The sequence below is a fragment of the Berghia stephanieae genome, chromosome 6, assembly GCF_034508935.2.
Source record: "Berghia stephanieae isolate SIO BIC M18660-M18661 chromosome 6, UCSD_Bste_1.3, whole genome shotgun sequence".
In the NCBI taxonomy this organism is placed as follows: Eukaryota; Metazoa; Mollusca; class Gastropoda; order Nudibranchia; family Aeolidiidae; genus Berghia; species Berghia stephanieae.
In genome coordinates this window covers 41442903-41463992 of record NC_088365.1, presented here as the reverse complement: position 1 = coordinate 41463992, position 21090 = coordinate 41442903, and the positions used below count along the sequence as shown (strand labels likewise).

Here is a 21090-nt window from a genome sequence, read left to right as displayed (position 1 = left end):
AGATAACTCCGTAATAATGTTCCTATCAATCCATTCCACAGCTTGCCATTCTGTCCTCCAGTTACCTAACCCGACACATCAACGTGCACACAGACATAGCAATGACATCAGACATGGCTGACAGAATTGCTAAAATGTTACAGGTGACTTGCAGGATGACTTTACTCTTTTACAATCTTGATTTATTATGTATGGATTTAGTCAACACCATTTTGATTCATTGTGCCAACATAAGACTAAGACATTTGAAAAAATCATGTTTCTGGTTGATGCCCCTAGACGTCAAAAGAGAAGAATATTGCATAATTTGTTTTACAGCTTGATATTTTTCCTTTTTCTTTTATTTTTTTCAATCTTTTTATTGTTTTTTTTTCCTCCTGTCTTTTGTTTCACTTTACAAATATTATTTTTCTTTTCTTAATGTTTTTTTTTTTTTTTTGGTATTTGGGGAGGGGGGGGGGGTTGTTTGGGGGTTGTTGTTTTTTTTGGGGGGTGGTGCGGGGGGGGGGGGGGGAGGAGGTGGAAATGGAAGACCGGGAATGTGAGCAGTGCCAGGTTTGGATCCGTCTTCTAGTATTTCATAATTTGTCTCAGGCAAATGTCTTATCTAAACTTTTTTTTTTTTGGACAACATTGAATTTCAATTTGACCAATACATGTTTTTAAAATACCCACATTTCCTTCAACCTTTTTCATTTCTGTCCATCCTACAATGAGTTTAGAAATCTAAAAAGTTAAAAACCAAAGTCATGTGAAATGTTAAGTTAATGGACCTCTTTTATATGATTGTTGCTGATTTGCTGGTCTTAAATTTTGCTTTGAATATGAATGCAGTACAGCATCAAATACAAACTAAATCTAGATGCAGCATCAGATCATCAACTAGTTGTAGCAATACTTCAGATCAAATTGAAGGCTTACAAGGACAGAGCAGAGAGACCATCACACAAGTTTAGTGTACACAGTCTGATGGAGACAGAGAAACAAAAAGAGTTTAGAATTGAATTGAGGAACAAATTTAGCTTGATTGAGGAGACAGTTGATGACCACTATCATAATCAGCAAGATGTAAGGAACACAACATGCAAATCTATTCTTGGGAAAAAGACAAAAAAGCGAAAAGACTGGCTAACCACAGAGACATGGACCCTAATAGAGCAGAGGAAAAAGTTAGACCAATTGAACCAAACTCAAGTTGAAAAGGACCAGAAAGAAATTCAAATGATTTACTGGGAGAAAAACAGGCAAGTGAAAAAGAGTGCAAGAAAAGATAAGAGAAACTTTGTTGAGGAGCTGACCTCAGAAGCAGAATTTGCAGCAGGGCAAAGGGACATGAAAAGGCTCTACGAAATCACAAGAGCACTCTCAGGAAAAACAAAAATCCCCAGCTACCCAGTAAAAGACAAGATTGGTAACGCTATTTCTGGAGATATAAACCAAAGAGAAAGATGGGCCGAACACTTCCCGGGAATGCTCAATAGACCTGCACCAACTTTGCCACCAGATATTCCACCACAAATAGACCACCTTGATACCAACATCAACCCACCAACCAAAACAGAGATTGCCAAAGCCATAAAGACCCTCAAACAAGGCAAAGCAGCAGGGCCAGATGGAATTCCAAATGAAGCACTGAAAGCAGACATCCAGACATCAACTGACATGTTATACCCACTTCTGAATAAAATCTGGGAACAAGAGAAAGTTCCAAAAGACGGGAAGAACAACCACCTAGTTAAATTACCAAAAAAAGGGGGACTTATCATTGTGTAACAACTGGAGGGGGATCATTCTGCTATCAATCCCAAGGAAATTTTTGACGAGAATCATTTTTTCTGGTTTCTGACAAGATAGATACTGACCAAGTTGCGACTCTACAGATCATCATCGAACAGTCCCTAGAGTGGCAATCTCCTCTATACTCTATCTTTGTGGACTTCCAGACAGCTTTGGAGATTGTAAACAAATGTGATCTGTAAACTCATGCAATGCTTTCCAATAAAATTTGTGACCATCATCCAGCAGCTGTATGAAGGTGCTACTTGCCAAGTCATCCACGAGGGAAAATTAACAGACCCCTTCTCAGTGAAGACTGCCTTTTGTCACCAACAATCTTCTTAATAGTTATTGACTGGTTCATGAAACAGGCTACCACAGGATAAAAGACAGGAATTCAATGGACCCTAACAAGCCAACTACATGATCTCGACTTTGCAGATGACATCTGTCTTCCCTTTCACAACTTGAAAGATGCACAAGAAAAGCTAAACAAACTCACACAGAAAGCAACAAAAAACAGGACTGCAAATAAATACAGGCAAGACAGAAATGATGAGAGTAAACAGCAAGCAATTCCACCCTATAAAACACCACCAAAGAGACACCAAAGAGGTAGATAAATTTGTATGTTTGGATAGTATAGTGAGCAAAGAGGGAAGAACAGACAAAGACATTAAAAGTTGGATAAATAAAGCACGATATGCCTTTAACACTATTCGACCAATATGGAATTCAAAGGCTCTTACATTGAAATATAAATCCAGCTATTCAACACAAATGTGAAGTCAGTTCTTTTATACAACTCGAAGACATGGCGACTGACTAAAACCACCACAAATAAGCTTCAAGTTAAAGCATTCATAAACAGGTGCCTCAGAAAATATCAGGTGGCTGGACATCATCAACAATGGAGAACTGCTCCAAAAACTGAACCAGTCGGCTATTGAAATGGAAATAAAGAAAAGGAAATGGGGCTGGATTGGCCATACCCTCAGAAAGCCTGCAAGCAATATCACCAGGCAGGCTTTGGACTGGAACCTGCAAGGAAAGAGGAGGGTTGGTCGACCATAACAGTATTTAAACAGAGTTGAAGGCAGCCAGACAAACCTGACCTCCAAAGACCTCCAAACACCGAGTCGGGTGGAAGAGTGTTTTTGTGGCACAAAGAATCAAGAGGCAAAGTAAGTCAAATCATATTTAACAGACCTGCCAACACTTCACTTTCTTAAAGAGGAATCAGAAGATCAAAAAAATTGGAAAATAGGAATTTGAGACAAAAAGTTGGAATTTTTAATTTTACTTGCAATAATCACAACACCACCAAATTTAAAAGCTCCAAATTCCAGAAATTAAAAAAGAAAAGGCTGTAGTGCGATGATGTCAACAGCTGAAGATTGAAGAATTAATGATAAAGTCCAGAATTAAGCATGTGCCAAAATCAGAATGTTTCATCCAAAAGTGAATGGTTGGCAGGTATAACGTAAACAAGGAGATCCTACCATGAAATTATTTTTTTTCTTTTGCTAATATTCACAATATTCTTTTATCTTGTGCAGGAAGTGGCTTACCATAGGAAAGAAATTTTGAGAAAGTTTTTATCAGACGTGATATCTGACTCAGCATCAGATGAGGAGCCCAATCAACAAAAGAAAACACCGTCACCATCATCATCATCTCTCAATTCACCAACTAAGGGGACACGACATTCCACAGTCACCTCTTTGCTAGTTGAGATTTTACGTCAGTTTTTGGTGAGTAATTGATGGGCAGTTGTTTCTTACTTGATAGAAAAATATAATATCAAGGGGATTCCCCTCTTAGCAATTAATTATCATCTGTTACCTCTCGCTTCATTTACCGTGTTGGTGCTGCTGTTGGTTAGCACACGCAACTGTTATCCTCACACACATTCGCGACATGTCTATCATATGTGACCCCTCGCCTTAAAACGGTATTAAGTCAAGGTTTTCAATTTTTTTATTTTTTTGTGCCCAATCAATGCTTATTTTATGCCAAAAAAATTGATACCAAATTTATAAAATTCTGATCATTCGTTGCCGAGATATGACCATTTGAAGTAGGGGGTGTGTAAAAACCAAATTTTGAGAAAATCGAAATTGGGGTACCTTTTTCATGCACCGTCAAATCAATGGGCAAAGATAACTCCTTAGATACGTGGACGAGAGGATTAAAATTTGGCATGAGCTTTGAATATACAAAATGTGCATACAATTTTTTTAAATAATCCAATTGTTACTTTTGTAGTTATTGATTATTAATTATGTAAGATGCCATTAAATTGATAAAAACACCAAAAAATTCTGAAAATTAAATTGTTCACTTATTGAAGGGTTTTTGATATTTAATTAAAGAATCAATGAAATAAGAATTATTAATGTGACAATTACGTCTTATTTAATATAAAATATGATTTTAAAACGCCAAAAGTTAAATAACAGTTTATGATATCAAATGACTTGGCAAGTAGCACCTTCATACAGCTGCTGGATGATGGTCACAAATTTGGTGAAGCCATTGTTGAAGAAAGCGGGACTTGACAGTGATAATTTTAAAAACTTAAAACCTGTATCAAATCTACCATTCATCTCCAAAATTCTAGAAAAGATTGTTCTAAAACAACTTGCATGTCACATGAAACATAATAACGTCGATGAGTGCTATCAATCGGCCTATCGGCAAAATCATAGCACAGAAACAGCATTGATGAGAATCACAAATGACTTGCTGCAAATTATTGATCAAGGAAAAACCACCATCCTTAGCCTTCTCGATCTTTAGGCGGCCTTTGACACCATCGACCATGCCATACTACTTCGAAGGCTACAAGTTACTTTCGGCATATCAGGCACTGCTCAAAACTGGTTTGCATCATATCTTACTCAAAGAACTCTATCAGTTTTAATTGGGGAAGTAACTTCTTCAGAGCGTGACCTTCATTTTGGTGTACCTCAAGGATCCGTTTTAGGTCCAGTCCTTTTTGTACTTTACACTTCCCCTGTTGTGAGAATCTTAGAGCAACATTCTCTCACTTACCATATGTACGCTGACGATACCCAGATTTATAGCATGTGTTTGCAATCTAAGAAATATCAGAACAATCAGACCATTTATTGTACTGCAGAAAGACAGGAAAACTGCAGCTCCCGAATTACTACAGCAGCTGCATTGGCTGCCAGTGGACCAGCGGATTAAATATAAATCTTTAACTATCGTTTTCAAATGCTTGGAGGGCTCGTCACCAGCATATCTCTCAAACCTCATTGACCGGTACAACCCACAGCGATCGCTTCGATCAACGAACGACCTCATTGAAAACACCTCGCTGTCGAGTGAAGGCTGGTGAATGCGCCTTTCAGCATTCTGGCCCAAGGTTGTGGAATTTACTACCACTAGAAATACGTTCTTCATCTTCACTAGAGGAATTCAAGCGTCGTTTGAAGACATTCTTATTCCAACAGGCTTTCTTTTGATTATGTGTATAATTAGCGTTGTTCATGTACTGTGTTAGGGCTTAATCTATGTTATGCGCCCAGAGCCCTCCTGAAGAAGGGATGTTTGGCACACTATAAATCTATACCATTATTATTATTATTATTATTATTATTATTAAATTACTGTTTTGAAACTATGTGAAGCCGGGTGGACAGAGAGAGAAAAATCAAGAAAGAGGATGAGAGAGGAAGAGAAAGAATGAAAGAACAAAACACACACGCCACACACACACATGAGAGAGAGAGAGAGAGAGAGAGAGAGAGAGAGAGAGAGAGAGAGAGAGACTGACTGCTTGTCCATTTAAGAAGACCGTGGAGGGGGTGGGGTGTCTGGGGGGCGGGGAAGCAGAGTAAAGATTGAAGCCTTTATAAATATGTGTGTATGTATGTGTGAAAGAAACAAGAGGGAGAGAGAGAGGTCGATATACATAAAGAAAGGGGACGTTAGGCGGAGCAAAGACTTGATAGGGATAGTTTACGAAAGCCCTTTGTTTCATAATAGTCAACGTTAATCAATTAGAAACATATTGACCAATGAGGTTGCAATTTATAATATTATGGGACTAGTCAATTCATTTGTTGCATTGTTTCCATTTTGAGTCAGATGACAGCTTGAGGAGGAGGGGGTGGGGCTTATTTTGTAATGACCAGCATGGAAACATGTCATTGAATCTTCCTCTTTGACCTGCTTCCTCAAGTTGTATAGGACATGTCATTAGTTATCACCACACTTTGTGGTCAATTGTCAGCTATTTAACTCTCCTCCCCTTTTTCTTAATGTTCACACACCTTGTTGATTGTTTTAAAAGACCCCCACCTTCCATCCACTATACAATGACACCACAATAAAACTCTCTTTCTCCCCATCACACTCTCTTTCTCTTTATTAAAAGTCTCTCCCTTTCAACCTATCTCTCTCGCTCTCTGTCTGTCCCTGAGATTCTCTCTCATTTTCATCTATCAATTCATCTATCTATCTCAGTCGACCTATTTATCTATCTATCTCAGTCTACCTATTTATCTATCTATCTATCTATCTATCTTTCTATCTATTTGTCTATCTCTTTGTCTATCTATATACATTCAAGCACGGAAATCTCTAACAAGACGGGACCGGGCCTTTTTGTTCGAGTTTTCCGTGTTGAGTATTTTACAAAGGATATGAGGGAGGTAAATGAGGGTGGTCTTGATGAAAGTCATATTATAATGATTACTCTCCGTTATTGTGAACTCTGTTAAGAGTTGAGAGTGAGACAATTCAATTTCCATCTTTTACAAAAGAAGATTTTGATAGGGGATATCCACCCCACCAAGAGTAGACCAGAGTGTTGTGCACCATCTTTCTTTTCTTAGGCACAGAGCAACTTACATGCTGACAAACTTCTGAAACCAAACTATCTTTCGGTTTATAGAATTGCAATTGTATGTTAAATTGTCTCCAATCAGTATTCATTTAATTGTGTTTTGTCTTTTGTACAGGATCCCATGTGTCTAGTCTTACTGTGCCTCCAGATGTTGCGAGCCCTAAGCCATGTACCCAACAATGTGGTCTCCATGGTGCATGGCCAAACCATTGCCGCTGTTCTCGGCTGTATGGCAGTCTTTAAAGATGATGAAGATATCCAGAATTTCTGCCTAGACATCCTAGCAAAAATGGCCACTTTTGTTCCTGAAGTGCTAGATAAGGTGGGTTTACAGAGCTGCCAACTATACGCCAAGGGGTGCATTATTACCCTTTTTAAAAATCAAATGATATATTTATGCTTTTTGTTCCACATTATGTCTTTTTGTTGCAATCAAGGTTGTGTGGGTGATTTAACCAATTTTTTTCTTCATCCGGAATCTTGCCTCATTTTCATTATCCACTTCCAGCCTATCTTGTTTTCTGAAGCCTAAACCAAAAGCATTATTTGGGCAGAAGTAGCCTTTTCCAAATTTATTGTGGAGAGGAATCTTCCAATAGCGATTGTAGATGATTGTGTTAATATATAATTATGAAAAATGCCTTTGTTTTGCACAATTACACCTTTTTCTTCAAATTATTTATCAGTTTAAATTAGGTTGTCAGCACTGGGTTTATAAATGTTATAGAGGATGACTTATATGAGATGATGGACATCCATTGCGGATCTCTAAACTTTAACAGTTGCTCAGCACCTTTAATTTTCCTCCATCCAAGAAGCTTGATATTTTCACATGTATATTTGCACACACATAATACATTGGTTCATCATCATTATCATAATCATCATCATCATCATCATCATTAACATAATTCTTTCCATCACTGCCACATCATCATCATCATCATCATCTCTACTACAAACACCAAAAACAGAGTCCATCACACCAGTAACGCCATCCTTCCTAGATATTGCAGGAGTATCCAGGAATTATCAGCTATCTGCCATTCCATTTATTTAAATGTTAGAGGCAAGATGGCGACTTTTAAGACATATACTATACTCAGCAGAGATGAAAATATGCCAATAAATTTAAGGCATGAATACATTTTTCATACCATCTGGAAATAAGAGATATACAGGAAGATCATCTGCATCAATTCTTATGGTTCTTATTAGAGACTTAAAACACGTCCAAAATCACCAATGACTCTTATCAAGGATGTTCTGACCTTGTTCTGATCCATAGCAAAAAAGATCATGAATGGTGGAAGGAATTGACATTGAAGCTGAAAGAGCCTAAGACATGTCCTGATTTTAATTTGGATTTTTATCTCCATATCTGGATTTCCTAAATCAAATCGAGAGATGTTTTTTAAAATCTAATTTTAAAATTCAAAATTGTTTATATTTAGCCGCAATGTATCGATTTTGAAGCATTTGAAAATTTACATAAATGGGTGGAAATTATGCATTTTAAGTGTTCACAACAATTTTACCCCCTTGAGATGCTGATTTTAAAAATGTGACCTCCCAAACTGCTTGAAGAAGGTTTACACACAGATAAACTCAAACTCAATCATTCTTTTATGCCTATTAAAGACTTGATTTATTTTGAAAAGTCATGTGTTTCCTCTCTTCCAGCCTCCGATGAGAGAATCCAGCATTGAGCTCGTGGTTCTGGCAATGACACTACACGACTCCAGCATGACAGTGGTTGCTGCTTCCATAAGAGTCCTGGCCAATCTGGCTCAGTCCTTACATTCCCTGGCATTCAACTCAATGATTAGTGAGTTTTGTTGTCAAATTTAGACTGTCGTTCTCGGAATTAATTACAAAGTACATAACTTAATGTTGTTTTGGTGTATAATGTTTTATAAAAGTGTGCCTTGTGGTGTACATACCATGTGTTGTTATTGTATTTTACTCTGAGTCCTTTAAACTTGTGCTCTACTGTCCAATGGCATGATGTAGTAGATGGAGATAGCTTTCACTTGTTCCTTCGTGCTGTAGAGAATGTTTTCTGTATTGGGGTATGGAGGGAGATGCCTGAGGTCTTGAAGTTTGCTGCAGGTGAAAAGTAGGTGTTAGTTTCTCTCATAAGGATTGTCATCACATAATGAGCCTGGTGGGTGTTAGTTTGTTTCATAAGGAAAGTCATCACATGCTGAGCCGGGTAGATGATAGTTTGTTTCATAAGGATAGTCATCACATAATGAGCCTGGTAGGTGTCAGTTTGTTTCATAAGGATTATCATCACATAATGAGCGGGTAGGTTTTAGTTTCATAAGGATAGTCATCCCAAAATGAGCCTGGTAGGTGTCTGTATCATAAGGATTGTCATTACCTAATGAGCCTGGTAGGTGTTTGTTTGTATCATAAGGATTGTCATCACATAATGAGCCTGGTAGGTGTCTGTATCATAAGGATTGTCATCCCATAATGAGCCTGGTAGGTGTCTTATCATAAGGATTGTCATCACATAATGATCCTGGTAGGTGTCTGTATCATAAGGATTGTTATCACATAATGAGCCTGGTAGGCGTTTGTTTCATAAGGATGGTTGTCACATAATGAGCCTGGTAGATTTTAGTTTGTTTCTTAAGGATTATCATCACATAATGAGTATACAGGAGTCTGCAGAGGGTTCAATTTATTAAGGTTTATCACCTGTAAATGTAAGCATCATTCTATACCATACAAATACTCATTATTGCTTCCACTCGTCATCCTGTTTGGGTCAATGACCTTCACCGGGTAGGATTATCCAGACATGCTTACTGCTTCATCTATGGAGCTACTGAAGCAGCTCAAATTCAGTAAAAATTGTTGTGCAATAAAATATTTTGCCAGGGCAGAAATATTTAGGTCTTTGAAGGCTTTATTCAATGGTGATGTGGCCAAATTGATCATATTACACAGCGAGATAGAGTGACTACTATTTTTTTCCCAAGGAAAACTATGAAATTTTTAAAGCTTCAAGTAGACATGTCTAAATATCAGTCATATTTACTTGAAATTTTGGAAATTCATAGTTTTCATGAGAAGGAATTCATCGGTAAGATTAAATAATAATTATGAATCCTAAATATGTGTGTCCTGGCTCTAGCATTTGCTTATCAACAAATTTCATTGAAAAATAAAAAGATGCGTATGTAGTTTTATAGTTGGAGCCAAACAATTGTAGATTTATGATCTTTTTTCGTAATATTATTGCAAAATAGAAACCTAGTTCGTATTGAAATTAGCTAATTGTGGGATGTTTGCCCTTACAACACTTTAAGTTCTGAAAATGTGAGTCACCATCTACCTACACTGATGTGATTGTGATGCATATAAGCTTGAATTTCTATTTTATCTTCTTTTGCTGAACATTAATTTTTTAAACAAGAGAGCAGGAATTGAGTCAACTGCTAGGGATGCATTTAAGAGGGAATAAACGTTACTTAACACTCTTTTGTGAGTAAATTGAGGATTGTTGCACCACTTCTTACCTTGTTGCCAAATTGGGGATAAAAAAACCCCCAAACATTTACGCCCTTCCATCCAGCAACACAGTCCACACTGTGCAAGGCCTAGGCATTTCATGAAGGAAGATAGATATTCCATAAATTGATTGATATCAATAGGAATTACCCTGGTTGTCAAACTGAGTAAACTTGGATCGATGACTTTGCTTAAATAAAAAACGGTGAAAGCAGGCCTAAAAGCCCGGACATTTGGTTAGAGTGCAATGCCAAACCGCCTCACCTCCTCCCAACCTCCATCAATATTTATCTTTGATAATGTGAAGTTTTGATAAAAACTTTAAATACATGGAATTCCAAAAACAAGCACTAAGCCATTTGTTTGGAATAGGATCTTACAGTAGTAATGGAGAGTCCAATTAAATACTGGGAAGATCTGGAATACAACAGGGATACATTTTTGGACTAATTTACATTAATAACATTGACTCTTCGAGAGATGCTGAGATTATTTTCAAGCAACATGTTCTTGTATAAAGAATTAAATGCTAAAAGTAACAAAAATACATTGAAACTGATTATGGGACAATTTACTTTTAGCTATAGGATGAGACATACAGCATTTTTGCTGTCAACACAATTTTGGAACAAAGACAAAGCCACATTACATCCATGGGAATTCCAACAGAGCAAGGAAAATAGGTGCATAATGCATTTCATAAAGGCATACTGTTGAGTTGTTTAATCACTGACTCGAAATCTTAGACCTAATTCAAATTGTGCTGTAAGTCCAATTTGTATTTCTACACCAAATGGACACCTATTTATTTATTAGAACTTATTAATTCAGATTTTTTATTTATCATATACAATGTCATGTACGAGGGCTCTTTCATAATTAACCGAAAAATGCCTGTAAAATCCGCGTTTTTTATGCTATCAACAAAATTCTTGCACGTGTTCATACCTTGACTTGTCCTTCATTTCTCTACGTAACAGCCAAGTCTGTCGACACACTTCTGCCAACGCCGCACCATGGAATAGATACCCTCTCGGAAGAAATTTCCATCAAGGTTTTGTAGCCATTTCCGCACATGGTCAAAGCGCTTTCCTGCCAGCTCACGTTTCAGTGGCCCAAAGAGGTGATAATCAGATGGTGCGAGGTCTGGACTGTGTGGTGGGTGTGGCAAAATCTCCCATCCATATTTCTCTAGCCAACCTTGCGTCACTCGTGCTGTGTGGGGTGTAGCGTTGTCGTGTTGCAAAATGACCCCGTTGGTCAACTGCCCTGGGCGCTTTCTGCGAATGGCCTCCCTAAGCTTGTCAAGAGTTTGGCAGTACCTTGCAGCATTGATTGTTTCTCCAGGTTGTAAGGTTTCGAACAGAATAACACCACGACTGTCCCAGAAAACAGTTCCCATTATTTTCTTTGCTGACCGCATGACTTTGAATTTCTTCGCGACAGGTGAGGATGGATGTTTCCATGTCATCGAATCTTGCTTTGTTTCTGGGGTGCAATGATGCAACCAAGTCTCATCACCGGTGACTATGCTGTCAAGAAAAGTCACATCGTACCCTAGAAAGTCTCCGCCGGCGTTGGCAGTATGCCCGTGAACCCTGCGTGAGCTCTTGCTTCTTCTTAAAAGTTCCCTGCAGATGTCCAATCTTTGTTCTTTATGATTGTCTGTCAATTGCTTAGGAACCCATCTTGCGCTGACTTTTCTATAGCCAAGTTCATCAAATACAATTCTATGGGCAGAAGTTTCCGAAATTTCAAGACTGCTTGCGATTTCATGAAGTTTCAACCTCCTGTCTTGACGAATAAGCTCATCAACTCGCTTCACATTGTCTTCTGACGTCGCAGTTATCGAACGCCCTCTCCCTTCCCTGACTGTCAAGTCGGAATGGCCGGCTTCAAACAAATTACACCAGTGATAGACTTGTGTACGGCTTATAACATGCTCACCATATACACTCTGAAGTTCTTTATGAATTTCGGTAGGATTCAGACTTTTGGCGTTCAAAAAACGTATGACAGCTCTGATTTCCACTTTGACCAAGTTTCAAGGTGGGCCGCCATCTTTAAAATCGTCTAGAAATTCATTGTGCAAAATGATGCACTTCATAATTTCTGAGAATATCCGTAAGGAAATAAGGAATATCATGTCGTTTACAGAATTAAAAAATCTCCACTGGTTGCTGAGCAATGGGCATTTTTCGGTTATTTCTGAAAGAGCCCTCGTACTTTGGACAACATGGCTGATTCCTGTTGACAGCAGATATCTTGTTTAATGGATTATCTATATTTCTTCACAGAATGCCTAGTCATATGTAAAAATACTGAAAAATTTAATTCCTAAAATTGCGTCATTTTCATTTAAGATAATCATCCTCTCCTCACCCATTTCTATACTCCAGGTTCTCCCCACCCTGACCTGCGGTTGTATGTGTCAAATGTGTTGAATGTGTTGGACTATCTGTATGAGCATACATGTCACAGAGTCCGTAGTGCACTAGCTGATTGTGGACAAGATTTGAATATCAAAATGGATGGAAGGCGTTACCTGTTTGAATACGCCAAGATGGATCAATTGAGGTAAAGAAAAAATTGATAAAACACTCAATCACTCTTTTATTTCTTCATTTCTATGTCCTGTCCCTTCACCTAGTGTAAATGCAAAGTCAATTGTATACACATTTTTATCAAGAGTGTAGATGCGAAAATTTGGCATGTTTACTAATTGATTGGAGAGAGAGAGAGAGAGAGAGAGAGAGAGAGAGAGAGAGAGAGAGAGAGACAGAGAGAGAGAGAGAGAGAGAGAAATGCTCATTTCCTATTTATACAGGAGGTAAAGTAATCTTTTTGACGTTTGGAATGGTTTGTTTTGTAGAAACTACGGTTATCAACTTATGGAAAATTGAGTGATTTTTGATGATTGGAGTAAGTGTATAATAATGGTAAACATTACCATACAACAGATCTCATCAATGTTTTTTAGGGTTTCCTTATTCCTAGAATTGTAGAATTGTGATCACAATCAAGTTCCATTCTTGTCCCAAGCATCAGAATCTCATCATGCTGTTCGTTTCCATACGAGTGAATGACTTCATTTGTTTGAATAAGGTCTACCTTTATTTGCTCCTTGGGGATCCTGTTAGCTTAGTTGGTAGAGCACTCACTTCACATTTGCAAAGGGACTGAGATTGATCCTGGGTGCATCGAGATTTTTCTGAACCCCCCCCCCCCCCCTGTTCACTCAGCAGTGATTGGATAGCTGGATCTGTTAGATCTGATGACTAATATCCTATCCAAAGGGTAGCAGCAATTGTTATTGTCAGTTTCATGCTATAGAAACTGGGATAAACTCTGGGTCTATGGGTCTGAAGGATTACTGTTTTTTTTTTTTGTTTTTTTTTTAATTTGCCCCTTCTTGCTCTTTCTATTAATTTTCCTTATGATGTTTTTGTCTTTTCTTACAAAATGTCTAAAAAAAACTGAGATACCATTCTATAATCAGTTTGAAAATTTATCAATTGTGATATAAAGTGTAATTACATCTGATAAATTCCTGGGCAATGTGAATTAGTAAAAGTAGGTTGCCTATCTATCTGCTCACGTAGAGATTGATATACATGTGACCATGTTTCCACTAATATTTGGATAGATTCTGATTTTGATCATGATATTCTGATTTTATTTCTTCTGTGAATTGTCAGTGTTGGTTTGTTACAATTTATTGACTAATTTTTATTTGATCAATGTTGTCTTTAATCTTGGGTCTTGGGACAATGAAAATCAAGAATGACTAAAATTGCTATCAGATACATCTTATGCCAACTTTGACATAATCTTATATGCAGGGACTTACTACAAATATGTCTTTTTTTTACTTATAGATGTCAGCATCAGCTTTGGGAGGTTCAACCTGATTCCCCAAGATGGCCCACAAGTCATTCTCAAAAGGAAGAGATTGAATCAAATGATGACGATTTTAACCAATTCAGCACAAATGAAAGTGCAGAGCACAAATTTGAGCATGGCTGTGGTAACAAAGATACTAATGGTATATTGAAAAAAAGTAGATCATTTGAAAATTTAAGGACTCCGGATAGAAAAGTTTTCTTCAGGAATGAGAATGGAGAGGGAGAGTTGACATCATCATCATCGTCGTCAGCATCTAATGCATCTCCTATTAATAAAGATAATGAAAAAAGTAATCGACCAGAGAGTCCTGATGTCCAAGTTTTGTCTCGATCAGTAATTTGTCCTGCAACCCTTTCTCCAATCATATCACAAAGTGGTGAAGAGAATACAGCTGCCAACATTTCCATTGCCACCACAAACCAGCATCCATACCATTCATCCCCAATTACAAACTCTGATCAGTTAGTCACACCCCCTACTCCAACTGCTCCACCAATCAGGAAACAGATTCAAGCTCCACTAGTCCATATCAACAGCCAGTCTGATAGCGAAGCTGAAACCAGCGGTATTCTGGAGTCCCCTTCGTCAAAGTTCCATAAAAACTTTAAGAAAGCTTCACAGGAAGTGACCTACAGTCCTGATGACAGATATGCTGAAATCAATGACCTTGAACCCTACAGTGACTCATCATCTGGTTTGATATCAGATTATTCTGTGACGTCTTCCTGTTCCTCCCCCTTCCAACCTCCACCTTCCTCCACCCCCCACAACACACACCCGTTACAATTTCACATCCCCGTCAACTTGGAAGGATTCTCCTACTCATCAGCTGATGTTGTTTTCATGAAGAGAGTCATGAGTGTCCAGGTAGAATGATTTAAAATGTACCAATGTTAATTACTGTTTTGATTGTCTCCTTTAATTGGATTTCAGTTAAAACCATTGTGCTTACTGACCTGTTATAAGTACAAAATTTGATTTGCTTTTAATGAGTATTTACTGCATAGATAAAAACAAGATGAGAGGCATCCTTTTTTTCTTCTTTAAACTGGAAATCCATAGCCTATTACCCGCCTTGTAATAATCCATTTTGCTTAATAACCCACTCGCTTCTTTCACTTCATCTAAAAAAAAATATTCCCCTCTAATTTCTTGCTTCTTCATCTAATAACTTTCTATATTTCTTTCACCTGGTATGTACAGAGCCAACTTTAATTTAATTGTCTTGCAATTCAATCATTTGTATCAAATCAATATTTGTATCGCGATCTCAATGTTACTTTGCTCGCAATTGAAATTGATAAGCAAATGTACCCAGACTACTTTCCAAGAGACCCTTTGTCCATCTGGATGGAGTGGCTGCATCTGTCAGGTGGATTGTCATTCAGCATTCTCTCTCTCTCTCTCTCTCTCTCTCTCTCTCTCTCTCTCTCTCTCTCTCTCTCTCTCTCTCTTTCTCTCTCTCTCTCTCTCTCTCTCTCTCTCTCTCTATCTATCTATCTATCTATCTCTCTCTCTTTTATTTTTTTTAAATCTCTCTCTTCACTCTCTCTCTCTCTCTCTCTCTCTCTCTCTCTATCTCTCTCTCTCTCTCTCTCTCTCTATCTCTCTCTATCTCTTTTTTTTTCCATCTTTTCTCTCTCTCTCCCTCTCTTCCCTCTCTCTCTATCTCTCTCTCTCTATCTATCTATCTATCTATCTATCTATCTATCTCTCTCTTTTATTTTTAAAAAATCTCTCTCTTCACTCTCTCTCTCTCTCTCTCTCTCTCTCTCTCTCTCTCTCTCTCTCTCTCTCTCTCTCTCTCTCTCTCTTTTTTTTTCCCCTCTGTCTCTTCTCTCTCTCACTCTCTGTCTCTCACTTTCTCTCTCTCTCTCCTCTCTCTCTCTCTCTCTCTCTCTCTCTCTCTCTCTCTCTCTCTCTCTCTCTCTCTCTCTCTCTCTCTCTGTACAGTATATTAACAAAATCAACCATAGCCTCACAAATAAGACATTTTATAATCACAGTGCTAGTTCGTTTAATTGGTTGTTTAACCTCTTTCTCTTTCTAAGCTAGGTGGAGGATGCTGTATCAGTTGTGTATTCTTTGTTTTCATCTGGCACTTCTCATTTCCCCTTTATTTCTCATATTATTACCAAATATTATTATTGGGTATCAAATGGTCAGAGACGGATATTGTCTTTTGGTGGATGTGGATGGCAGGAGATAACTTAAAACCAATTTATTCCCATCTGAGGAAGTTTTTTTTTTTAAAAACACAAAAATCAAAATAAAACAAAATTTTTGTGCTTGTAAAATGAAACCAGGAATTATTATTAAGTTATCGGAGAGCAAAACTTTACTTTCTCCTGCCTTTTCCTTTAAACTTTTGAGTAGTGCTCCTCTCTCCACTCTCCCAGGTGTGTTTGCCTGATAACCCACTTCGGCAATTACCTGGTAATGTTGTCACCCAATAGGTGGGTTATTTGGTGGTGACCGCTGTACTCCAAAAAGTAAATGTTTTCCCTGCAGACCTTAAATTATTGAATGACTCAACCCATTACACTGATAAGGCTATCCAATTATAGTCACTCCTATTTTTAACAAGAATTTAGCAAGTTTTATGCGTAAATACTATATTTGCTCTTTCACAAATGTGCTGGGAAAAGAAATCACAGGTTTTGAAATTGTTTCTCAACTTGTATTTCAAGAGGAAACAATTAAAAGTGACTGTATAATTGTTAGTCTCTATTCCCACTTTGGTCCACAGATAACTTGCCATATATGCTCAGCCTCAATCAAGGGAAATGATCCACCAGCCCTTAAACTGATTGATCTTCCTTTGTGTGATGTCCTGCAACGACAAGGCATCCCAAAGGCTATTGGTCAATTTGCCCATAGTCAGTTTGACCCAAAGACAACCTTGATGGACATAGATCCCGCTATTGTTATCGCCATTATCGATGGGGTCAGATATAAGTAAGGTTACCACTGCTGCATAGATTGCTTGTCAAAGTAATATGGTAATAATCATGATGGTGGTGATAATAATTAGGTATTTGGATGTTGATTGTGAGTTGAGATCCCTGATCATTATTATGATGATTATTATTATTATTATTATTATTATTATTATTATTATTATTATTATTATTATTATTATTATTTTTATTACTACTAGTAAAAAGCCTGCAATTTCGCGGGGAAGGAACTATTTTCATTCGATATTATAACCACCATCATTTAATGAGGGCAGATTGGTAAACAACGTCAACTGTGCAACTCGGTACATCCTCTGTTGATTTTTTTGTGTGGCCCAACATGAAGTGTAAACCGCTATAGCCTCTGACCCATGACACAGCAACATATAGTTGTCCGTGTGTGAAAACAGGATGTGGTAAGAAAATCAACTGCGAAAATAAACCTGAAGTAGCGGACGTGAGCAGAGTTGAAAGACAATCCTGATATCGAGAACTTACCTTTTAGTACAGTACTCTGATGATCATGTTTGGTGGCGTTTGGCACCGTTTTTATGCACCTCCACTGGAATAAGACACTAAGAACGAATGAGAGATGTGTAGTGTGAATGGCGTAGATAAGGTAAATAGACATAAACAATGATGGGACAGGAAGTTTTTGAAAAACAACAAAAACAAACCAAAAAAGAAAATAGAAGAAAAAAAAACCCCAATAAAATGACAAAGACTCGGTAAACGAATACACTGATGATAATGATAAAATATTATAAAATGATAACAATCGACGTTTACATATAAATGCAAGTCGATAACACATTGACTGGTACCGTTGTTGTTTTTTTTAAAATATAATAAATAATAATAATAGTAATAGATTAATTTAAGGTTTTAAATATATGTCCAGTAACTATAGCAACGAAAATGATGTCTTTCTCAATAAAGAATCATTAAAAAATGTCCACAATGGGATTGAACCCAGTACTTTCAAGGTTAGAGTCTGACAGCTTATCCACTGCGCTACGGAGCCACCTGACTATTCATAACATTTAATCAGGTCTTTCTAAAACTTTATTTTACCTTCAATGCAACTCCTATTTTCTTGTTTTAAATTTAGATTTTTTAGACTATTATTATTATTTTTTAATTTATTACCAAAGAAGTTAAACCTGGGTATTATCCACCCGAAACCATCACATTGAAAACATCAAAGGAGCAATAATAATACTTGATGTCATAAATAGATGAAAACTGTTGAAAACTTAGTGTAGATCTGAAATCCTTAAAGTAATTAAGAGGAATACATTATTTCGAATACGGTGATTTGCGTAAAAACGCCAAACAGACAACTTTTTACAGTGTCGAAATTGGTTGTTTTTGATAGTGTTAGTGTCATCGGTACCTATTTCATGATATCGGTTTGACTCAACAAACTTTCAAACTGACTTTAAATTATAAAAGGAAATCAAATTATCTGTTTATCTATCTGTAAAAAATACATTTCTAATTTTCAAATCTTTCAGTAGAGTTGTGCGCTGCATAATTTTTTTTTATTGACTCAAATGGCACAATGTTCTCCACAAGGATAGACTATATTTTTTAAGAAAGGATTTTCAATTCCATTGTATTTATCTTCCAACAACAGTCTACACATTTTTATATTTCACTTTCTAAACTGCATTACACAGTTCCTCCCCGCCTCCCCTCTTTCCACTTAATTAATTGCGCACCTTTTAGAAATAACTAACATTCTATTTTAATTCGTGCTTCCTTACAAATAGGAGCATACTAATTTCCTGCTTTGTTTATTCATCTTAACTACGCCACTACCACATTATCTCATTCATCTGTGGTGTTTCATTCATCCTGTTTTGTTGATAAAGGGGAAACCCGAAAAGTTCATTTGATCTGTTTTTGTAATTAAATTGAAGCTTACATTCAATTTCACATTATTATTCATTTCTTCGAGCAGCAACATTTACATTAAGTGAATACATTATACTGGGGATGTAGGAGCTTTCGGAATGTCTCCCCTTTACTTAACTTTTGAGAGTGTTAGTGTCGTCGGTACGCATTTTATGATATCTGTGTGACTCAATGAACTTTCAAACTGACTTTAAATTATAAAAGGAAATCAAGTTGTCTGTTTATCTATCTGTAAAAAATACATTTCTAATTTTCAAATCTTTCAGTAGAGTTGTGCGCCGTATAATTTTTTTTATTGACTCAAATAAGCACAATGTTCTCCACAATGCTATATTTTTTAAAGAAAGGATTATTATTATTATTATTATTATTATTATTATTATTATTATTATTATTATTATTATTATTATTATTATTATTGTTGTTGTTGTTGTTGTTGTTGTTGTTGTTGTTATTATTATTATATGTATCCTTAACATCATCCACAGAATGTTGGCGTTTGAGTTGTTAAGAAAAACTCTCCATGCCCTGCTCCAGAGATTGTCGCCAACGATTGTCCACCAGAAAATTACTCTAGTGGTAGGAGAGCTACTGCAATCAGTTGCCATAGACCCCAGTTTGTCGTCAATCATGGAAGGTAAGAAAAGTCATTTGTAATTATAATGCAAGAAGTCTATTAAACTACAATTTCTACTTTCTGATATGAGTGATGGAGTAATGCCTCCATAGGAGTGAGGTTGGATTTGCTTTTTCTTCTATCCTTCTATTTCTATTGCCTCTTTCTGTCTTTATCAAGGAATGACACAAAGTAATACATTTTGAACTGTTATGTTGGTTTACATTTTAGATATTTATCTCTCTCTTCATCGTGGAATATCAAGTAATGATAAGTGTTATTTTCCTTTACAGTTAAGATATTTATAAATAGTACTTTGATTCTCAGTGGGAACCCTATCATGCAAGAAAGCTTGGTTACAAAGACATTGATTATTTTATTTTGAACCAGAATGGTTCCAAATATTTAGAAATGAATGTATAAGAATCTAATTACTTTCCTTCACATGTATGTGACCAATCTACAAGACTGACACAAATATAGTGATCCTCCACCTCTAAAACCATAATATGTTGAATCAAAGTAGATGATGAAAATTGAATCCACTGTAAAAAAATTCGAGTTTTTTTGTTGGGTTTTTTGTTGTTTCACAATGAGAAGAATGATAATCCTTAAACACTCATAAACTAAAATTTCTCATTTCAAGACATTATAATTTTCAAATCCTGTTTTGGCATTTTGTTTACCCCTGACATGATACAGTTTTGAGGTGATGGGTCTCCATTAATTCTTATGAAACTGTTTTCCTTTGGAGAAATGCAGGTTGTTAATGGGGCTACCTGAAGGGTTAACTACTTCCTGTTCTGTTGTCCACATCTAATTTCTTTAAATACTTGTCCTTGGATAAAACAACTTTGTTTCACGCAGACCCTGACTGCAGTCGTCTACCACGAGGGAAGCAGTCAGATTTTAGCGTGTGCTTTGCTGTTAGATGATTTTGTTGTTGTTGTTTTTTGTTTGTTTTTGTTTTTTGCTTTTGTTTTGTTTTGTTTTTACTGTTTGTTTTTTGCTGTTTTTGTTTTTTAATTAAATCATTAGTGTGAGTTACTGTGTCTAAGTTTCTGGATGGGGTTCCTGACCTCCCATAGTGGGCAGGGAGGTACTTACTGTGTCTTCTATTCCCCTACATCTGTCATTCTTTCTGTCTATGTCATGGACTGAGATTGCTTGGCTTTGTCCTGTTCCTGGCTGAGAGGGAGACAATCAAATGTATAGTTAGTTTTGGGAGATGATATTTTTTTCCTTGTAAATCATCTCTCTGTTATGCACTGTATTATGTTTTCTTTATATTATATATGATTTGTAAAACATTTGAGTGTATTCCTCTTAGTGGGGACCTGTGCTTGTGTCTGGATGAGACTTTTAGTGATCTCAAACTAAGTACAGTCCACTCTGGCTAATCGTAACTCAGTTAATTGCAACTTTCGGTTAATCGCAACACTTCCCAAGAACCGGAATTAATTCTATATAAAAGTCGCTGGTTAATTGCAACAAACTTCGGCTAATCG

General features: G+C 36.8%; 1 protein-coding gene across 3 annotated transcripts in view; it reads left to right on the top strand.

The window, feature by feature from the left end:
- Window positions 1–21090, top strand: part of LOC144975037 (uncharacterized) — a 48030-nt gene that overhangs the window by 24446 nt on the left and 2494 nt on the right. For all 3 annotated transcript variants that reach the window (XM_078918698.1, XM_078918699.1, XM_078918700.1), the window contains 8 exons: window positions 42–143; window positions 3336–3530; window positions 6771–6977; window positions 8339–8483; window positions 12580–12757; window positions 14059–14953; window positions 16836–17044; window positions 19455–19603. In XM_078918698.1, coding sequence (XP_078774824.1) covers window positions 42–143; window positions 3336–3530; window positions 6771–6977; window positions 8339–8483; window positions 12580–12757; window positions 14059–14953; window positions 16836–17044; window positions 19455–19603 — 2080 coding nt within the window. The remainder of the gene's footprint in view (window positions 1–41; window positions 144–3335; window positions 3531–6770; window positions 6978–8338; window positions 8484–12579; window positions 12758–14058; window positions 14954–16835; window positions 17045–19454; window positions 19604–21090) is intronic.